This window comes from Corvus hawaiiensis, chromosome 29 (genome assembly GCF_020740725.1).
Source record: "Corvus hawaiiensis isolate bCorHaw1 chromosome 29, bCorHaw1.pri.cur, whole genome shotgun sequence".
Classification (NCBI taxonomy): Eukaryota; Metazoa; Chordata; class Aves; order Passeriformes; family Corvidae; genus Corvus; species Corvus hawaiiensis.
The window spans coordinates 499,853-520,461 of NC_063241.1; the positions used below are offsets into that span (position 1 = coordinate 499,853).

Sequence of the window (20,609 nt, forward strand, 5' to 3'; positions counted from 1 at the left end):
GGATGGGGACACTTGTCAGTAGATGAAAGAGTTGGTACAGGGACACTGGCAGGGGATGGAGCTGGGACAGAGACGTGGCAGCATTTGGAGGAGTTGCGACAAGGACGTGGCAGTGGATGGAGTAGCTGGAACAGGGACATGTGGCAGCCAGGGCAGGCAGGGCTCAGCCCTGTGGAAGCCTCACCCAGGGACGTTGTCCATGCCTGTGTCCCTTGAGGGGCTAAGCCCCCACTATGGGCATCACCCCCCCAGGCTGTCACCCCCCACTCCATGCTGTGACCCCCCTCTCTGTGCTGTACCCCTGCTCCAGGCTGTGTCCCTGCTTTGGTTCGATGGCCATGGCCAGGTCATGCCCAGCTCAGCCCAGCTCTGCCCTGGAGCACCATGCAGCACTTCCAGAAGGTTCCAGGACCGCCCCAGCTGGCTCTGCTGCTCTCCCCCGAGCCAAACCCCGCCAAAGGGCCATAAGCTGCTCCAGTTCCTGGCTCTGAGGTGGCAGATCCATGCCCAAAAGGGACACACAGCCCTGCAGTGCCTGGCTCCCTCACACCATGGAGTCACACAGGAGCTGGAGGGGGAGCAGGAGGCATTAAGAGGGGAAGAGGGGTAAGAGGACTACAGCATGTTGTCCTCCCTCTCTCCCAGCCTGGAGCAGCTCGGGCTCCCAGCAGTGTCCCTGTACTGTGTCCTGCCATGGCCAGCCTCACCTTTCCCAGTTCTCTTTGTTTTCCAGCTGCTCTGATAGAGAGCTGGAATTAGTCAGAGCCACTCCTGCGGGATCCTGCGGCTGCAGGTCCTCTGAAGCTGCTGGTCCCCAGCCCATGGATTTGGCATGTATGCATTATGCTCTGAACCCCTTTGCTTTGCCCCTGAGAAAGGTTCAGCCACAGGGTCAGAGGTGACACCATGGTGACAAGGTGGCACTGGTGGGGCTATGGGTGGGGAAAAGCCTGCCCGGCCCATGGGGACCTCCCGAGGGCACAGCTCTCCCCAACAGCTCTGTCCCAGTGGGTCTGAGGACAGGGCAAGGGACAATCTCTGTCCCCAAAGCGGTGCAGGTGGGATGAGGAGCCTCAGGCTCCTCCAGCCCTGGGGCAGCTCCTGCCTCACAGCCCGGAGGCAAGGGAAGGATGGAAAACACTGCTCCACAAATGTCTCTGTTAAAAGTCATAAGGAAATGGAAACCCAAAATCGTGGCAATTGCAGCTCAGCTCCTGTTGGGGATCAGCCTAGCTGGGCACTGCGCTGGCTCGGCTCCGGGCCCTCCGCTGCACCTGGCACAGGACATCTCAGGGATTTCAGAGGCTCTGCAGAGGAAAGAATCCATAAGGCTCTGGGAGCAAGTTAGGGTTAGGGTTTGATGAGGCTGCAGAGGAACCTGCCAGGTGGCCTAGGGTAGGATGCCAGGAAGGACTTGGGGACATCAGGGGCCCCAGGGAAGCGTCACTGTCAGCAGCTGCTGCAGGGGTCTCTGCTGCAGCAGCTGCACTGGAGAGTGGAGGTGGGGGGGTCTCTGCTCGACTTGCAGTGTCTCCAGGATACAGAGTGGTGAAGGTGGGGGTCTCTGGAGGACAGGATGGTGAATGTTCGTCACTCCTCTGGGGAATGGAGGAGGGTGTTCCCTGCTGCCCTAGGTGGAAAGTGCAGGAGGATGAAGATGGTGTCTTCATCCCACTCTCTTGAGGGATGAAGACAGCATCTCCCTTGTCCTGGCAGATGAAGGGGGGGGTCTCTGCTACCCTGGAGGATGGAGGCAGGAGCCTCCACTGAACTGAGGGTGAAGGGATGATGCACGTGAGGGCATCTGCTGTCCTGGTGGATAAAGATAAGGGGTCTCCTCTGCCCCGGGTGCTCGAAGATGGGTTTTCTGCTCTCCTGGGAGATAAAGGTGGGGGTCTCTGCTTCTCTGAGGGATGAAGGCAGGGGTCTGTGCTGCCGTGGGGATGAAGGAGGGGGTCTTTGATGTCCTGAGAAATGAAGACAGGGGTCTCCACAGCCGAGCTTAACCGGGGCGTGCCGGGCGTGGGCCGGTGCCGTGAGGCGGCACCTGCCGGGCTCTCAGACCGTTCCGCCACGCTCGAGCCACCGCTAGGACGGGCCCGCGCCCCGGCCCGGCCCTCAGGGAGCACTGCCGGCCCCGCCTCCACGAGTCCCTGGGCAGAGGGCGAGGGCACAGCCGAGCTCCGGGCCCGCTTTGCCGCTCGCCCGCCGCGCCGCCGTGCTGGTGGTTCCCTTCACGGGCGGGCGCTCGCTCCCTCACGGCCCGGCTCGGGCGGGACCCGCTGTCCTGCCGGGAACCCCCTGGGCCCCGGCTCCTTGAGCCTCCGGTGCTCATCGTTACTGTGTTCAATCTCTGCTTGGATTTGCCTTTGCCGTTCCTGTTTCTGCTCCCGGTCCTGAAAATGGCATAGAAGGTCTCCCCTAGTGAAGCAGAGACTGCCGCCTTCATCTGTGTTAGGAAAATTAATCCACAAACACCAGAGGTTTACGTCCAAAAAGGAGACAGAGGAGTCCTGTAACTTTATTCAAACAAAGGGAGAGGCCAAGGGGCATTTCCCATGCGGTCTCTCAAATTGTTGGAGGACACAGCCTCCTTTTTATCCTAATCTCCCGGCCGCATTTCCCTCTCTCTTTCCCCACTGGCTGAGGTACCTGAGAGGTACAGACTTCCCGAATTGCTGAATACAAACCCCCTTTCTAATGTGTACCCCCTCCCCTTTATTTTCTTTTTCCTTGTGTCTCTGTTCTTTTTCTCTAATTCCAGGGATTTGACGCAGTCTTGAGTAACAGTCTGTGTCAATTAGTGGAATCCTTCTGGAATTTATGGTTTCTCCCATTGCTTCTTTCACCTCTCAGTATCTGGCTTCATCTACCTGCAGGCCCACAGTTGGTTTGTAAAGACGGCTCCTTCTCATTCCTTTCATCTGCCGGGTTGCAGGAGGCCCCACCCTCATCCCTCAAGACAACCATGACCTTTGCCTTGAACCAAGACGCCTTCATCTCCCAGGACAGCAAAGACTCTTGCCTCAATTGTCCAAGCCTATAGAGACCCCTACCTGTTGGAGAATGGTTAGAGGATCAGGGACATGGATCATTGATAAAGACAAATCAATAAAAGAACTGTACAAAGCAAAGGCCTGCAAGCAAATGCCTGCATGAGAAAAAACCTCCATGAGAAAATGCCTGCGTGAGAAACAGGCCTGAGAACAAAAAGGGAATTTTTAGGAGGTACAGTGCTGTTCTGATAAAGATGTGCTGACCATGAGAAGGGAGGAAAATCTTTGATCTCTCAAGACAAAACATAAATAATGGAAGCTTGCTCTGTCGATCACATTGATTGTCTGCATGTCTTCCCCTGCCGGAAAGTCAGGACCTACCTGCATCTGCCAGCATAAGGGAGACCTTCACCTCTATTCCTCTGGGCAGCAGAGACCCCTGTCTCCATCCCCCAGGACAGCACAGGTCCCAGCCTTGTTCGTCCAAGACTGGGCAGACCTGTGCTTCCAGGTGAAAGGACTGAGAGGGATGTGTCTTCACAAACAAACTCTGGGCCTGCTGGTCGATAAAGCCAGATACAGAGAGGTGAAAGAAGCAATGGGAGGAACCACAAATTCCAGAGGAATTCACTAATTGACACAGACTGTTGCTCACCTAAGGCCCTGCTAAATTCCTGGACTTAGAGCAAAAGAACAGAGACACAAAGAAAAAGGGTGTCTTTAGGCAATTCGGGAGTCTGTACCTCTCAAGTACCTCAGCCAGTGGGGAAAGAGAGAGGGAAATGCGGCTGGGAGATGAGGATAAAAAGGAGGCTGCGTCCTCCAGCAGTTTGAGAGACCGCATGGGAAATGCCCCTTGGCCTCTCCCTTTGTTTGAATAAAGTTACAGGACTCCTCTGTCTCCTTTTTGGACGTAAACCTCTGGTGTTTGTGGATTAATTTTCCTGACACAGGACAGAAGGGAACCCCACCTGCAACATCATCCCATGCAACACTTTCAGCCTCAGTTGAGTGGAGACCCCCGCCTCCATCCTCCAGGGCAGCAGAGACCCCCACCTCAATCGTCCCAAGACTGCAGAGAACCCCACCTTCAGCTGCCAGAACCAGGGAGACCCCTGCCTTCTTCCCCCAAGACAGCAGATCGCCCTGCATTTTCCACCCAGGGCAGCAGAGCTCTGATCCCGCCGGCTGCTGTCTCCACACCCCAAATGTGGCTGACCCAGCACTTCCAACACCTTTCCAACCAGGTGTCAACCTTCCTCCACCTGCCCTGTTCACTCCTCGCCCCTTCTTATCCTCCATCTTCAGCTGCTCCAGGTGCTCCAGCTGCCTCTGGGCCTCCTGGTACTGCCCCTCGGCCCTCAGGGCCTGCTCCACAGTCTTTGCTCTGCCTGGTGTATGACCTGCCTGGCTCTGGGAATACGAGAGCCGAAAGGTTCCCCTGGCCCCATCCTGCTCCCGAGAGCAGAAATACTGGCATGAACAGGGATGGGGTGGCTGAGAAAGGGGAAAGGCTGGGTGCCTCCATGGAGAAGAGGGAGCCTTTGGCATTGAGGAGCAGCTGTAGGAGGAGTCTCTGGCCTCCAAGCCAGACTGGGACACAGGGAGCTGGGAGAAGGGGAGGAAGAGCCTGGGAGTAGCAAGGAATTTGTGAGGCTCACCTGAGGCAGGTGCCAGGTAACAGCAGGGAGCGCTGGCCTTACTGTGTTCAGTTCCCTCAGCTCTTTTTGCTGGCTCCATCCTCATCCTCCTCCCCCACTGCAGCAGCTTCTGCTTCTGCTCCTGCTGCTCTTCCTCTGGCTTGTTCCACTGCCCCATCTGCTCCTGCAGCTCAGCCCTGCATTGCTCCGTGCTCTGGGCCTGGCTCAGGGCCTCCTGTGGAGACAGGGAGTGCTGCTGAATTCTGGGTACCTTCTTGAGGGCTTGCCGGTACCACACTTTGTGTGCCCACATTCCTGGCGAGATGGCCAAATTCTGGATCTCCTCCTGGGACTCACTGCGGTCAAGCTCCAGAGCCCTGCGCCCCTCCAGAGTGGGCACATGACAGGTTCCTCCAGCCATGGCACAGACATGGGCTCTCCTTCCCACACCCCTGGTCAGACACACCATTCCCTTGGAAGAGTGAGAGTGCTGCATCCAACCAGCGTGGTATTACTGGATACAGCCCTAGAGGGATTCCTGGATACAACCAGGGTGGGATTCCTTTCCTGCCCATGAACCTGGAAATCCCAGGGATTCTGCCTGGCCCTCCCTGAGGCAGGGACCACAGGAGCCCTGAGTTCCACAGCTTTCTCTGCACCCCAAAGTGTAGCCCAGAGAGGGGTGATATTGGTGGTCCCTGAGTGGAGCTCTGGGAATGCCCCAGCCTGGATGTCTCTGATCCACTGGGAGATCCCCAAGCCCTGACAGGGAGTGAGAAAAGGGGGAGCAGGAGGCGAGATGCTTATGAAAGCAGCATCCTGTCCCCATGCTCCTCCTAGGTCAGGGCTGGAGGTGCTTCCTTGATCCATTTGTAGTTCTTTTTCCCAATGATGAGACAGGCCTGGGGCTTCTCCTCAGGAATGCTGGAGGGCACCAGGAGAGAGGTCAGTGGCTCCCTGTGTTGCCTGAGCTGCCGGAGCTGCCTGAGCTGCCCACTCGGCCACCAAGTCAGCCCAGAGCAATGCGGGAAGCGCTGGGGCAGCTGTGGCTCTCCTGGTTTGGAGGGAGGCAGGAACAGAAAGTGGGGTGAAAGTGGCACCTGGCTGGGATGCAGGGGGTCAGGATGCCCAGGGCATGGCCAGGGCCTCCTCTAACACCCCAGAACTAGTCAGCCCCACATTAAAAATGCTAGAAGATTTCAGCACAATCTGACTCTCCCAGCTTTCATTTGGGAAAGATTTCACCCCTTTTCCAGCAGGCATGCTGATCAATCTTGCCTCCCCAGACAGTTTTGTTGTGCTGGATCAAAACCTCTGCTCCGTGCAGATTTTTGGGAGCAGCAGCCTGTTCCTGAAGGAGTGACCCCATGGAAGAGATCCCTGCAGCAGCAGCCTGTTTCTGAATGACTGACCCCGTGGAAAAGGCCCCCACTGAAGCAGTTTGTGCAGAACTGCAGCTTGTGGGAACAATTCACTTCGGAAAAATTTATTGAGGACTGTCTCCTGTGGGAAGGACCCCACGTTGGAGCACGGAAAGAGTGTGTGGAGTCCTGCCCTCTGAGGAGGAAGAAGTGGCAGAGACAACGGGTGAGTGTGACGAACTGCCTGCAACCCCCATTTCCCTCCTCCCCCGGTGCCACTGCTGGGAGGAGGGAAAGAAAATTAGGAGCAAACTTAAGCCCAGCACAAAGGGAGGGCTGGGGGGAATGTGTTTTGAGATTTGGGTTTACTTCTCAGTGTCCTGCTTTGATTTGATTGGTTACAAATTAAATTAATTTTCCCCAAGTCCAGTCTGTTTTGCCCGTGCTTGTAATTGGTGTGTGATCTTTTCCTGTCCTTCTCTCAACCCACGAGCCTTTTGTTGTATTTTCTTCTCTGACCCTCTCCAGCTGAGGAGGGGGAGTGATGACTTTGGTACCTGACATCCAGCCAGCATCAACCCACCACACATGCCAACAGAGCATGGTCTGAAAAAACACAGGCACAAATTAACTTGGCACTCAAGATACATTTGGAACTTCACGTGCCAAAATCAAGTGGTGACTAGCAGTAGGAGATAGAGAATCATAGAATATGCTGAGCCAGAAGGCACCCATCAGGGTCATTGAGTCCAACTCCTGGCCTTGCACAGAATACCCTGACAATTCCACCATGTGCCTGAGAGCCTTGTCCAAAAGCTCCTTGATCTCTGGCAGCCTTGGGACCATGACCAAACACTGGGGAGCCTCTTCAGTGCCCGACCACCCTCTGGGGGAAGAATCTTTTCCTGATACCCATCCTAAACCCCCACCCCCCCTCCAGCTCCAGCTGTTGCCCTGGGTCCTGTCACTGGTCACAAGAGTGAAGAGATTGGTACCTGCCCCTCTGCTTGCCCTTGTGAAGAAGCTGCAGATGCCGATGAGCCTCCCCTTGGTCTCCTTTTCTCCAGGCTGAACAAACCAAGTGACCTCAGGCAGTCCTCATAAGGCTTCCCTTCAAGGCTCTTCACCATATTCATGTCCCTCCTTTGGACACTTCCCAATAGCTCAATGTCTATTTTATACTGGGATGTCCAAAACTGCCCTAGGACTGGAGCGGCCCCAGTGCAGAGCAGAGCAGGACAGTCCTCTCCCTTGCCCAGCTGGCAATGCTGGGCTGATGCCCCTCAGAACATGGCTGGCCCTCCTGGCTGCCAGGGCACTGCTGAGTCAGATCCAACTTGCCAGGGACCAGGACCCTCAGGTCCCTTTCCACAGCTGCTCTCCAGCCTCTCATTCCCGAGTTTATACACACAAGTAGGGTTGCCCCATCCCAGATGTGGGGTCCGGCACTTGCCCTTATTAAATTTCATACAGTTGGTGATTACCCAGCCCTCTAATTTGTCCAAGCTTCTCTGCTTTTCAGGGAGTGGACAGCTCCTCCCTGTTTTTTATCATCTGCAAACTGATTTAGTGTCCCCTCCAGTCCTGCATCCAAGTCGTTAATGAAGATGTTCAAGAGTGCTGGGCCTAAGCCCTGGAACCCCACTAGTACCTGGTTGCCACTCACTGTCACCCACTCACTGTCACCCTTTGTGCCTGGCCCATGAGCCAGTTGCTGCCCCACCACATGATGTGTTTATCCAGCTGTGTCCTGGGCATAATATCCAGAAGGATACTATGAGAGATGGTATCAAAAGCTTTGCTGAAATCCAAAAAGATTACATCAACTGGCTTCCCTTGATTAGCTAAGTGGGTTACCGTGTCATAAAAGGAAATCAGATTTGACAAGCAGAGCTTTCCCCTCCTGAAGCTGTGCTGGCTGTGACAGACACCTGCATTGTCCTTCAGGAGTTTTTCAATACCTTTTCTTTTCCTTTTTCCCGTCCCCAAGTCAAAAATTGAGTGAATGAGGATGGGGAAGAGAAGCAGATGTTTGGGGAATATAAAAAATCGCATTTGGATAATTTAGAACAATTTTGCATTGAAGTTTTCACTTTTACCTACTATAACTCTAACTTAGCTGTCAATATGAAAATTATTTTGGATTTCCTCACCCTAATAATTTTATTTAAAAGATTAATTACTTGACAAATTTCTTCAGCATCGCTTTTCACTGAAAATTCTTCTAAATAAACTCTTTCCTTTGAAAAATAGCAGCTGTTTCAAAACAGCAATTTGTTAAAACAACCCCACATCATTGGTTAATTGCAGGGGACTTCATGCTTAGAAAAACCAAACAAAAACCCCTGACACCTTCACAGCCAATTTGTGAAGCAGATGCTTTAGGAAAGGACATGCCTTGCTGGCCTGCGTAGTACTGGTAGCATTTCTTTATAATGTTTCTTTGAGCTGCTCGAGGGTATGCTTAAATGGGGAATGAGCCTAATAAAAAGAAATCACAGAAGGCACTTGGTTAAGTGACATAGGTTAGTCCTCAGTACAAGTCTTACCTGTGAAGGCTTGTGTTTTAGAAGGTCACTGGGCAAGGTGGGTGTGAAAAATGCTGTGTTAATGTGCGAGCTCTTTGTGTAATCCCTATGGATGGAAGTGTGTACCCAAGTGTTTCTGGGCTGCTCATGTGTAGCAGAGGGGGAGAAGAGAGGGAGGAGCAGAAATGAATGTATATATGAGGGGTAACATTGTGGTGCATGGATAAAAATTAATCTGAGCTGCTCCTGTGGGATCCCACGGCTTCAGGCCCTCTGAAGCCACCAGTCCCCATCCCTGTGGATTTGACATCATGCTCTGGTCCTTTTGCTTTTTCCCTGAGGAAGGTCCAGATGCAGGGCCAGAGGTGACACCACAGTAACAAGGTGGCACTGGTGGGGCTGTGGGTGGGGAAGAGGCCGGCTGGCTGGTGGGGACCCTGCCCTGGGCTGGGGGCACCCTCCAAGGACACAGCCTCCCCCAAGAAGTCTATCTCAGTGGATCTGGGGACAGGGCAAGGGACAGCCTCTGTCCCCAGAGTGGGGCAGGTGGGACAAGGAGCCTCAGGACTTCTCCAACTCTGCTCTGTCCTCCCAGCTCCTTCCTCGCAGCCCTGAGGTGAGGGAAGAATGGAAAACCCTGTCTGCTCCAGAAACATCTGTTACTGGAAAAATAAGTCAATGAAACAGGACCCCCAAATCCCTGGGAAATTGGAGCTGATTCCTTTTGGGGCTAGTCCCAGCTGGGGGCTGTGGTGGCTCGGTTCCAGGCCCTCCACTCTGTGTTTCACTTGGCCACAGTACTTCCTGGGAATTCCAGGGGCTTGACAGAGGAAAGAATCCATCAGGATCCTGATGGCTCTGTGTCTGAGGCCCATCAGCAGGTTTGTTGAGGATGCAGGGGGACCTGGGAGGTGGCCCAGGATGGGATGCCGTGGAGCACAGGGAAGTATCACTGGCAGCCCCTGACCTGAACTCCCCCCATGCCTGGCACAGCACCTGGGCTGGCACTGGAGCCCCCAGAGCCACCAGCTGGCACTGGGAGCCTCCCGGCCACCACCTCAGCCATCCCTTGGCCCCGTGTGCCTCACCTGAGCACAATTCAGAATTCCTGCTCCATCTGCATGGCCAGGTGCTGTTCCTTCTGGGCCACCTGCTCCAGCCAGTTCCATCTCAGCCACTGCTTCAGCTCCACCTTCCTCTGTGCCTGCTCCAGCTCCTGCTGCCGCCGCCATTCCTGGTCCGTGGCACCTTGGCTCCTCTTGGCCCTCAGAGCATCCTGCCCAAAAAGGGGGCAGTGCAGGGCTCTGGATGGGCTTCTCTCAGGGGCAGCTATGGAAGCCCTTGGCCATGGCTTTGGCTCTCTGCCAGCACCGCTCCAGGATATCCCCTGGCTCTAGGGATTGGTTCTGCAGATCTCCCACATCCAGGGGCTCTGCTCCTTTGCTGGGGTGGTGAGAGGGACAGTGGCAGGTGAACACGTCACCTGTCCCCAGGCCACTCACCCACTCTGCCTGCCAGGCCTGGGTGAGCAGGAAGCCAGCGCACTGGGCTGCGGCTGCCGTGGTGCACTTTTCCACTATCAATTGAAAGGTACTTACAAAGCGAGGGGAGAACCTCCTGTCAAAGTCGCGCTGAGCCAGGATTCCTCCCTGCCCGGGAGCACTAGTGAAGCCAACCTGGAAAAGGCAGGGAAAAGACAGGCTTTGCCACCTTTCCTCCTCCTCGCTCCACAACTGGGCAGGGTGAGAGCACAGGGACACGCATCCTCCCCGAGCACCCAGCTCCAGCAGCGCGGTCAGCTGTAGCCGCAGGGCTCCTATAAATCATCCACTTACCACGACCTGGGCACCCTCCTGGGCCAGGTACGTGATGGTGGCAGAGGTGAAGTTGAATTACCCAGCTTTGAGAGGCCGTAGAACCACGGTGTGGGACACGTTGTGATACGACTGAGCAATAGTTAACTCATGTAAGCACAGTTAACTATTGGGAGACAGCAAATGTTGATCACAAAACCTAAGAAGCAGGATTTGCCTTAATATTGTCAAGATAAGAGGAACAAGAATCTGTTTGAAACCAGCACAGAAACTGCTGAGTCGTTCCACAAAGGACTGCCCATGCTCCAGAAAGAAAGGTGAAAGTGCATTGTGACGAAGACTACTGATCTTCATCAGAAAGACCCCCGAGGAAGAAGAGGAGCCTTCCTCAGTGCGACCACCAGGGTACACAGGGCATGCGTGGCACGTATGCTAATGATATTAATGACTTCCGAGAACTAATTTGTATAACCACTCCTATCCCAAGGAATGTGATGAATATTCATGAATTTTACCCATAATATTGTGTTGTAGGAAGTGCCGGTGTGTGTGTGTTTGGAGGAGCGATTCCCACACACCCGGCGCCGAATAAAACAAATACCCACTTCTCTGACTCTGTCTCTGAAGTGTCTCCTGGCCTGGTTGAGGGCGATTCAGTTGCTGGCTCGGGGAGCTGGACGTTAAGGAAAACGTTTGTATTTCATCACAGGAAGAAAACTGAGGAGATGGGAATGAGCAGACTGGAACAGAACTGGTAGAATCAGCTGCTCCTCCACATAACCAAACCCAATATATAAAATTACAGTATCGCATTAGTGTTGTAAGAGTCCAATATGACATCCATGAATCGCCCCAAACCAGGCCTAGAGACACTTCAGAGACAGAGAAGTGGGTATTTGCTTTATTCGGCATGTCGCGTGTGGGGGAGTGCTCCTCCCAACACACACACACACACACACACATACACAGAGCACTCCATACAGTCCAGCATTATGTGTAAAATTCATGAATATTCATCGTATTCCTTGGGATAGGAGTGGTTATACAAATTAGTTCTCGGAAGTCATTAATATCATTAGCATACGTGCCACGCATGCCCTGTGTACCCTGGTGGTCGCACTGAGGAAGGCTCCTCTTCTTCCTCGGGGGTCTTTCTGATGAAGATCAGTAGTCTTCGTCACAGTGCACTTTCACCTTTCTTTCTGGAGCATGGGCAGTCCTTTGTGGAACGACTCAGCAGTTTCTGTGCTGGTTTCAAACAGATTCTTGTTCCTCTTATCTTGACAATATTAAGGCAAATCCTGCTTCTTAGGTTTTGTGATCAACATTTGCTGTCTCCCAATAGTTAACTGTGCTTACATGAGTTAACTATTGCTCAGTCGTTTCTCATCAACATCATCATCGCTACTTCTTTTAGTGATACTGCACTCAGCATGCCTATGTCTGCCTTTAAAAAATAAAAAATAATTTAAAAACCTCAAATAAGCCCCAAACACCCTTAACACTTTCTCCTACTCTCTCCCTTATTTTCATCTTTTCCCTGCTCCTTTCCCAGACAAAGCTTCTCCAAGCCACAGACTACGGAAAGCAATCCAGAGGTTTGTTACCTGTTGATCATTGAGGCCACATAACCATAGGCTGCAACTGTCTCTCCCACCCCATCCTTCCACAGGGCAGGCTGTTCCCAGTCTCCGAACAGTGACACAACACCTGTCCTGGGCCTGAGAACCTCTTTTTATAAAGAAGAGACTTGACTTTCTCTGCAAAGCACCTTCCTCGTGCAGCATCTGGTTGTCAAGAGGTTAATGCATCCAACCTACACCTTCCCTATATTTTCCTTCCTGGCTGCCAGCTGCTGGCACCCTGGGAGCTGGAGGGGACCAAGTAACTGTGAGAGGGGAAAACAAAGCCTTTTTGTAGGGCAGAGTGATTTGAGGGAGAAAAATGTGTGGAGGTGGAAGCTTTTCTGGGCACTGACATCGTGAAAGGGCAAACAGGGCTGGTTTACTGCCCTCGGTCCCTGTAATTAACACTGAAGAACTGAATGGGCCAGAAATCAAAGGAGTTCTCAGGCCTGGCAGGAATGGAATGGTGCTGGAGCCCATCAGGAGCCGAAGGTGCCCCTGCCCCTGGACTGACTTGTGCCCTGTATGAACGTGTGGGGCTCAGGGGGGCTTTGCCTGTGAGCTCTTGGTTCAGTGCCCTGGGTCGGGTCCCTCATGACAGGGGCTACCCCAAGGCTTGGCTGGGTTTTTGCAGAGTCCTGTTTCTGGGTTTGGGGGAGGAAGGAGCTGTCTGCCCTGCGGCCTGGCCGCTCGGAGCTCAGAACCAGTGTAATAAATGGTTAAAAGTTTGGGGTTTTTTCGGTTGAGAAGTTAAAAGTTGCTTGTCAGAGGAGTGGGGGTATGCAGTTAATGAGTTAATTGTTATTGCGATTGTACGGGTGTAATGTTGCCATGTACCCACTAGATGGGGACACCAATGGGAGAAAGTAGTGGGTCTGTAGAAAGGAAGAGAATGTTCTAGAATGTTCTTAAGACAACCCAATAATCATGCTATAAACACTTTGAAGGATTATTGGTTAAGGGGAAAACCAATCACTCGACGCCCCAGAGACTGACAGAATTGAATACCAATGAGAACCGTAGCAACGAGCCATCAGAGGGAGGATCTGAGCTGCACCAATCACAGCATCAAAAGAGACGATAAGAACTGCTCCGGGGCCCAGCCCCCCCGGTCTTCCTGAGGGACCTGAGTGCAGGGATATATCTTGTGCGTCGCACAGTTTGTTTTTCTGGGTTGCCAAGTGGGACTTGGGCTTACCTTGAGTCTCCGCTCCTGGTTTTCTTTTTAATAAACGAGCAGACTTTTATTGAACCCAAAAAAGTCCAAGCCTCGTTTATAACACCAGCGCGTGTGGCGCCAAAGCACCGGCTCCCGCCGGACCCTCTGCCCGCGACGCGTTGCCGCGGCCACTCCTGTGTGTCGGACTCCGAGATCCCGGTCTGCTGCGTTTTTCCTGCACTGCAAGTCTGCTTAATTTTTTTGTTTCCTGTCCAGTTGCGGGGTCCGGAACCACCGCGCGGGGTGTCCCCGCACCTCTCTGCGCGGTAGGCCGGCAATCACGGCCCGCGGCCGCCCGTGACCCCGGGCTCGGCCCTGCCGCCATCACCGCGGGGAGGAGCGCGCGCGGCACAGCGCCCCCTGCTGGCGCGGGGAGCCATCGCCCCCGCCCTGCCCGGCGGGAGCCGCCAGCGCCCCTGGCGGCCGCGAGCGGAGCTGCAGCGAGGGGGGAGCGCCGCGGGCGGGAAGGGACCGTTCAGCGGGGGCGGGGCGGTGCTGCTGCTGCTGCGGCTGTCGCGGTTTGTTTGCCTCGTTATACATACACATACTGGTAAAGAACTGCTACTACTTTTCCCTTATCTTTCCCTGAAGGCCCTGTGATTTCAAAGTTGTAATAATTTGGAGGGAAGGGGATCACATTTTGTGTTCCAAGGGAGGTTCCCGCCTTCCTTGGCAGACATCTGTCTTTCAAACCAAGACACCTCCCCTGATACAGCTTCATTCCATTCCTCCAGGTCCTTGAGTCCTGTTCTCTGGTTTGGGTGGGATGTTCCTGTGATACAGCATTGCAGGATGGGAGGTGGAACAGGCCAGACATCTGGCAGATCTGGACCTGGAGTGGCTTTTCCTGGATTGGGTGGATTTTTTACTGCTTTAGGTTATGATTGAGAACTGAGACCATCAGACATGTGACTCCCAGGGGCCCCTTCATGTCTGCAGAATGAGGGGCTCAGCATCCATCCTGGGGAGGATTGGCCATCCCTAGCCCTGGGCAGTGGCAAACCTGGTGCTATGTCACCCAACCTGGCTTCTCCCTGCATCCCTCCCTGGGGAGGGCTCTCTCCCTCCTGCCTGGCCAACTGGTTTGTGAACTGGGCGCTAAACCTCCACCAGGAGGAAGAGGAGGGGACAAGCAGGGTGAGACTGGCAATGCAGGGACCCAGGAGTGGGATGCAGGGTTGGGAGGGGGACAGTCTGGGGGAAACATCATTTTTTCCCTCTTGGAAACATAATGTTGAGGCTGGATGATTGCATCCTGTAGGCGAAGCTCTGAGTCATTCTGTGCGGAATTTAACTCACCCTCCCCAAACCAGCCACAGAGCTGCGTGGTAAAGGGCTTTATTGGGTAAAGTTGGCTCTAGCAGGAGGGGAAGCAAATCCCACCCCATCCCCAGGGAACAGGGCTGGCGGTGTCTTGCTCTGTTCACCTTCCAGCAGGAGTCTCCTGGTGCAGAGGGTTTGCAGCCTGGTTCTGTGGGCCCAGCAAAACCTCACTGTGGCCATGCAAGGAGCAGGGGCCCAGCTGGATCTGCCAGCACCCCTGTGGCAGGGCATCAAGGAGGACTCAAGCTCTTAGGGTCCAGGCGCCCCACGTCCCAGCCTCCCTCACCCCCAGTGCCGGAGTTTGGCTTGGCTCTCCTTGGAGTGGCCCTCAGGCTTTGCCGCTGCCACAGAGAGGAGGTTCTCGGGCTCCAGGACAAACATGCCATACAGGTTCCAGAGCAGCATGGCCAGGAGCGGCAGGAAGGTCATGCTGAAGCCGAAGGCACGGAAGGAGCGGCTGATGGCGTAGGACATCCAGAAAATCAACCTGGAGAAGGCAGAGAGTGCGGGCTCAGCCAAGGATGGTGCTATGGGGCTGGCACTCAGTGGTTCTGACCAGTGAGGGTTTCCCGGACATGGCTGCTGTAGGAAGTGGGATGCAGGATGAAGAACCCCTCCTGGCTCTGGTGAGCTGGGTGAGGTGTTGCCAGAGTGGGAGTTTGCACCAAGGGATGGTGTTTGCTGGCGCTCACAGAGCGCAACAGCACCCCAGGGTGAAGGAGTCACTTACCGGGAGATGGCAAAGAGTCCTGTGAGCAGTGGGATGAGCTTGAGGAGCTCCTGTGGGAGGTAGGTAGCCAGCACAGCCATGTTGAAGAAGTAGAGGATGAAGAGGTGGATGGACTGGGAGACGTAAGTGCGGTGGATCTCCACCTCCCGGTGGAGCTCTCCAAAGGGCTCCAGGGCAGAGGAGCAGAGGCGGGAGATGCCGCTGACGATCATTCCTGAGGGAGAGAGAGAGGGGCTGACTGGGTGCCCAGAGGAGCCATGGTGAGGTTTGGGGAGCACCAGGAGGGGAGAAAAACTCCATCTGCTGTTCCTGGTGGGAGCAACGGAACCACAAAGAGCTCAGCCCCAGGGCTAATGCAGCCCAGAGCAGGAGCAAAGTGCTCATACTCCAAGCCCATGGCTCACCCAGCACGACGGGGAAGGTGGCAAAGGCGGCGCAGCGCAGTGTGTAGACCAGGCGGGCGCTGACGGTGGGCAGCAGCGGGGCGTCGAAGGGCAAGAAGATGTAGGCCCCGTAGATGAGGCAAGGGCAGAGGAGCAGGGCCCCTGCCACTGATGCCATGGCCTTGAGGTTATCAGTGCCACACTCCCTGGCATATGGGCACCGCGACTGCTCAGCTGGGGGCTTGACCATGCGCCCCTCAAAGCCCACTGGGCCCCGGTAGCGTGAGGGGCCGAGGGGGAGGAAGACCTGCTTGTGATGGAGGCTGCTGGGTCTGTCACTGGGGGGAACATGGTCCTCCCTGCCCTCCTCCTGGGCCCATGGGGTGGGGTGCTGCTTCTGCTTGAAGGGGCTCTGCTCGATGCACTGCGGGTCAATGGGCACAAAGACGTGGGCCGCCATCACAGGTAACTGGGGGACCTCCTCATCTTCAGCCTCAACTGTGGGGCAGGTGGGAATAGCTTCCTCTGGGTCTTCATGGCCCCCCTCAGGACTTGAGCGCCTCTTCATCTCCACAAGCTCCGGCTGGCCCTGGGTGTTCTGCTGGCACCGGTCCCATGGCAGGGTGGCATCAGGGTCTCCCAGGTGCTCATCTGGGGCTGGTGGCACTGTTTCCAGGGCTACCTTCCCCAGCTCCAGCAAAACCACCTCCTCGGAGGGCAGGACAGGGTCCGCAGCAGCCATGAGAGCGTCCAGTTCTGCAATGCCGGGGATGCAGCTAGGGGCACTTGTAGTGTTCAGAGGGGATGAAGTTCCTGTCCTGTTTCCAGTTCCTGCTTTCACCCTGGACCAGGAGAAAGGAGACAGAAAAATTTACATCAGAAATGAGAAATCTGGGGTCACGTGCACAGCCCCAGTTACAAAGTGGGGGCAAACTGGCACCCCTGGAGCCCCCACCACCTGCCCGTCCTTGCACTAGGAGGGGAAAGCAGTGCCTGGTGTCCCCGTGCTCTGGCCCTTGGCAGTGGGATCAGGTACTGTCCTAGGCAGGGTGAACCCTGGGGGTGCAGGTCTGGCTGCAAAACGGGGCAGCCTGGGGATTGCTTCCCCCACTGAACAAACATCCTGGGGGTTCTGGCTGAACACAGCCTGGATGATACAACCAGCTCCTCTGTGGCTCTGTCCTGGGCCAGGACCAGCCAAGCCCTGGCGAGAGGTGACCTGTCTACTTCCAGGAACCCTGGCTACAGCCGGCCAGGTTTGCTGCTTCTTGTAGCTGAGACTGATGTGGGGTGGGCAAAAGGGGCTGCTGGGTGCCCTTCCATAGGGTGCAGGAGGTACAGGCAGAGGTCCCACGTTGTTACCCATTAGGGGAACCCTGTCTCTTGGCCCGTCCTGGGTACTGCCGTCTGTCTCCTGCAATGATCAGTTCACTCCTCTCAGCACATTCATCCCTGCCCCATCAGCAGGAGCCTTGGCCTGGCCACAGGTGTGGGGAAACTGAGGCACGGAGCCGCTTGGGGCTTCCTCCGAGATCCACACACGGAAGTAGGGCTGAACAGCTTCCTGGGCCTCCCGCACCTCCAGCGCCCGGATCGCGGATCCCAGCCCCGCTCCCAGCCCCCAGCCCCGCTTCCCCCGCGGCACCACCTCCCCTCGCTGCAGGACTCACTCGGGCAGAGGCGCGGGGCCATGGGGGCCGCGGGACAGCTCTGCCGGGACCCTGCGGGATTCCGGCACTCTCCCGGCCGCCTCTGCACCTCTAACCTGCCGAACCAGCTCAGGTGGGACGGGCAGAGGGGCGGGCGCGGAGCCTCGCCCAGTCGGGCGGACCCTGCGCCCGTCCCAGCCCGGGCCGGGCAGCGCCGGCGGGGGGGACACGGGGAGCCCCGGTGCTGTCCCCATGTCAGGCAGGGGACCCACCCGGATCCCTCCCTGCCCGGGCCCTTCTGGCTGTGCCGAGTTAAAGAGCTCCCTAAACACAGGCACAGTTTAGAAAGGAGACAAACAAGTCAGTCCTTGTTTATTCTGCGAGGGTGCGAGGTGGAGTTTTCCACAAATCGAGCGCACTGTGATAAATGAGTGAATATGTCTTTAATATGTATAAGTGATGATGTATTATGTAAAAATAGTGTTAAGGTAAAATGTAGTTAAGTGGAAACTAGATTAAGGTACATTGTAACTTGGAAATAGTTGTACTATGTTAAGAAATTTATTAATAAATACATGGTAACAAATGTCTTTTGAGCTGAGAAACTACAGAGCCAGGAGCCGAGATATCTTAGAGAAACAAAGAAGATAAACCTCATGCATCCCAGGAAGACTGTTCTCCCATCAGAACTCACACCTCCCACGGGAACTGGCAGCTGCAGAGGTGGCTGGAGACTGGGGAGGCACCGGAGGGGGCTGCCTGCCTTCCGTTCTGAAGCGATCCCGAGCACCGAGGCGGCGGCGTGCTGGGGGAAGGGGCAGAGACCGGACAGGGGGGAAAGTTGAGTGAAGTGTAAATTACTTTCTGGGCTTAATGAATATGTAACAGTTTAAGAGAGTACTTAAGCCCACAGTGAAATGAATGGAGGGCGCCTCTGGCAATATTGCCAAGTGCCCCAGCGCTGTGATTTGCCTTTGTTCTACTAATAAATGTTCAATATTATATTGCTAAAAAAATTTAGCTTTTGTATTCATTTTCTTCCGCACCAAGAATAACACGAAGCTACATCTTTTATACAGTAAAATTTACATAAACGCGTCTATCCAGTACATATTCCCCGCCTACATATTGAATATTCATGTGGCGTAACCTAACACAATGCTTGAAATACGAAGTCTTTTTATTTTATTGAACAACTTTTGTTACAGATATTATCTGACGGCACGGTTATGTTTACAAAAGGTGAGAAGACTCAGCCTGAAGACATATAATTCAGCTCGAAGGCACCACTGCGGGAGCCGCGACCCCACGGGACCCGCCCGCATGCCTGGGGACACCCGGCACGGCGGGATCCCAGAGCGCCGAGGGATTCCTGCGCCGTTCCCCGCGCTCCTGGCCCCACAGCCACGGGGGGGGGGCTCTGGTGAAGCCCTCGATCCGGGCAGGGGGACCCCGGCCCGCCGCTCCCGCCGGGCCCGCACCGGGACTCGGCCCGGGCCACCTGACGCCGCCGCCGCCGCCATGTTTGCCAGCACTAAGCGCTGGCACGGCGGCCGCGTGCCTGAGCGAGGGGAACTCTCGCGAGATGACGCCGCCGCCGCCGCCATGTTTGCCAGCACTAAGCGCTGGCACGGCGGCCGCGTGCGTGAGCGAGGGGAACTCTCGCGAGATGACGCCGCCGCCGCCGCCATGTTTGCCAGCACTAAGTGAGGGCGCGTGGCGAGAGTTCGCTCTCGCGAGGCGAGGTCATCCCCGCCGCCGCCCTGCCCGCCCGGCGCGGCGCAGCCGCGGGAAATCTCGCGAGAGCAGCGAGGGGGCAGCCATGGCGGCCGAGCGGGCCCGGGGGCGGCGGCGGCGGCGGCGCGGGCGGTGCTGAGGGGCCGCGGGGCCGGGCCGGGCCCGCCGCGGGCGCGATGAGCCAGGGTGGCGGGGCCGCCGGCGAGAGCGGCGAGCCGGAGGCCAAGGTGCTGCACACCAAGCGGCTGTACCGGTGAGGAGAGGGGCGAGGGGGGCCAGAGGGGATGGAGTGGCCGAGAAGGGGCGGAGGGTGGGGGACACTGGAGGGAGCTGGTGTCGGGAAGGAGCCGGGGCGGCTCCAGGTGAGGCTGGGGAGGGCCAGCGCGGAAGGGCTCGGGCCGTGACTCAGGGGGACGGGGAAGGATCTGGGGAGGGAGGGGAACAGGGGATGCCTGAGGAGAGCAGGGGGAGAATGGGGCTGGGCAGGGTCCGGCGGGGACTGGGGGTGACGGGAGGGAAGGGGATTGGGGCGGGGGAGGTTGGGCGAGGTTGGAGACGACCAAGGTGAAGGGGATTTAGGGAAGATGGAAGGAAGGGAGATGGGGCAGTTGTCAGGGAAGGATTCCGGGGACTGGGGAAGGAGATGGCGGAATCGAGGTAACAGCAGGGATTAACGGGGCGGGGGGGACCTCTTGAATCCAGGGGAGACGGGGGGAACGAGGGTGAAGGGGATCGGAGGGATGTTCAGAGAAGACGGGGAAAGGAGATGATGGAATTTAGGGAAGATTGAAGTGAAGAAGTTGGGGAAATCTAGGGAAAAGATGCAGTGCAAAGGGAGAGGAGAAGAAGGAGGTTTTGGGAAGACCGGGAAAGGGAATGTGGGGAAGGGAGTTGTATGAGATCCAGAGAGGATAAGCAACACACGGAGGGGCAGCACTGGTGAAAAAGGGGTCTGGTGGCTCTAGGGCAGATGAGTCAGACCAAGGGACGGTGGAGGAAGGAGCTGTGGGAGATCCAGTCAAGATGGGAGAATGGAGACATGGGGAAAGGAGATAGGTGGGAGAGTAAGAAGGGGGTCAGGGGTAAGGGGACACCCAGGACGATGGGTCAGGACATAGGAGTTCTGCGGGATTCAGGGAGGATGGTGGGGGCTGACGAGAAAGGAGTTGTTAGGATACAATGGGATAAGGGTGAGATGTAGAGTCATCCAGGGAGAGGGGGCGTGGAGAAGGTGTCCCTGGCTTTGGCTGTAGGCAGGAGTTACATGAGGAGTGCAGGAGAAGAGGGTGTGAGGAGCAGGAGGGTGAGCTTGGGCACTTTGCTGTTGCGTGGAGGGCAGGACTGCTCCAGCTGCAGATCTTTCCAGTTAAGCACTCCCTAGGACTCTGGTCCCACATTTCCACACTGTCCATTAGAAATGGCGTCAGAGAACAGGATTGGGGCACTCCTTGCTGGTCTTGGTGAGCTCAGACCCCCAGAACAAGATGTCCCATGGGATGAGGTGTCACGCTGTCAGCCCCAAGCTGTCTCTGCTCCGCTTGTGATTTGTTTTGTGAGTGCAGCCCAGAAATTGATCCCTTCTGACTCAGGTTCCCTGTTAGTAC

At 55.8% G+C, this 20,609-nt stretch overlaps 3 protein-coding genes across 5 annotated transcripts in view; 1 reads left to right on the top strand and 2 right to left on the bottom strand.

The window, feature by feature from the left end:
* Positions 1 to 296: 296 nt before the first annotated feature.
* LOC125318422 lies at positions 297 to 10,131 on the bottom strand. Of its 2 annotated transcripts, none has more exons than XM_048289113.1 (2): positions 4,658 to 6,029; positions 297 to 1,307 (listed from the first exon to the last, which is right to left on the bottom strand). In XM_048289113.1, exons 1-2 carry the CDS (start codon positions 5,130 to 5,132, stop codon positions 1,225 to 1,227), a joined length of 558 nt encoding a protein of 185 aa, XP_048145070.1. In that variant the 5' UTR covers positions 5,133 to 6,029; the 3' UTR covers positions 297 to 1,224. The 2 variants fall into 2 exon arrangements, with proteins under 2 accessions (XP_048145070.1, XP_048145069.1); XM_048289112.1 differs by lacking the exon at positions 297 to 1,307 and adding an exon at positions 9,614 to 10,131 and having other exon boundaries at positions 3,179 to 4,871.
* A 4,374-nt stretch (positions 10,132 to 14,505) lies between these two features.
* On the bottom strand, positions 14,506 to 17,578 carry TMEM79 (transmembrane protein 79). 2 transcript variants are annotated; one of them, XM_048289109.1, is made up of 4 exons: positions 17,290 to 17,568; positions 15,641 to 16,461; positions 15,237 to 15,450; positions 14,506 to 14,993 (listed from the first exon to the last, which is right to left on the bottom strand). In XM_048289109.1, exons 1-4 carry the CDS (start codon positions 17,520 to 17,522, stop codon positions 14,789 to 14,791), a joined length of 1,473 nt encoding a protein of 490 aa, XP_048145066.1. In that variant the 5' UTR covers positions 17,523 to 17,568; the 3' UTR covers positions 14,506 to 14,788. The 2 variants fall into 2 exon arrangements, with proteins under 2 accessions (XP_048145066.1, XP_048145067.1); XM_048289110.1 differs by having other exon boundaries at positions 14,901 to 15,088; positions 17,290 to 17,578.
* Positions 17,579 to 19,156: 1,578 nt separating this feature from the next.
* SMG5 (SMG5 nonsense mediated mRNA decay factor) overlaps positions 19,157 to 20,609 on the top strand; it is a 30,968-nt gene continuing 29,515 nt past the window's right edge. The window contains exon 1 of the mRNA XM_048288783.1: positions 19,157 to 19,258. Coding sequence (XP_048144740.1) covers positions 19,182 to 19,258 — 77 coding nt within the window. The 5' untranslated portion in view covers positions 19,157 to 19,181. The remainder of the gene's footprint in view (positions 19,259 to 20,609) is intronic.

What these genes read in the sequence shown, in the direction of transcription:
- LOC125318422 (XM_048289112.1), bottom strand. Translation starts at nt 9,757, where the DNA reads ATGGCGGCGGCAGCAGGAGCTGGAGCAGGCACAGAGGAAGGTGGAGCT. An exon ending in GAATTCTGAATTGTGCTCAG is followed by an intron (nt 4,872 to 9,613) that starts GTGAGGCACACG and finishes CTGTCTCCACAG; the next exon opens with GAGGCCCTGAGCCAGGCCCA.
- TMEM79 (XM_048289109.1), bottom strand. Translation starts at nt 17,522, where the DNA reads ATGGGGACAGCACCGGGGCTCCCCGTGTCCCCCCCGCCGGCGCTGCCC. An exon ending in GGCCCCGCGCCTCTGCCCGA is followed by an intron (nt 16,462 to 17,289) that starts GTGAGTCCTGCA and finishes CTCCTGGTCCAG; the next exon opens with GGTGAAAGCAGGAACTGGAA. An exon ending in GGACTCTTTGCCATCTCCCG is followed by an intron (nt 14,994 to 15,236) that starts GTAAGTGACTCC and finishes TGCCTTCTCCAG; the next exon opens with GTTGATTTTCTGGATGTCCT.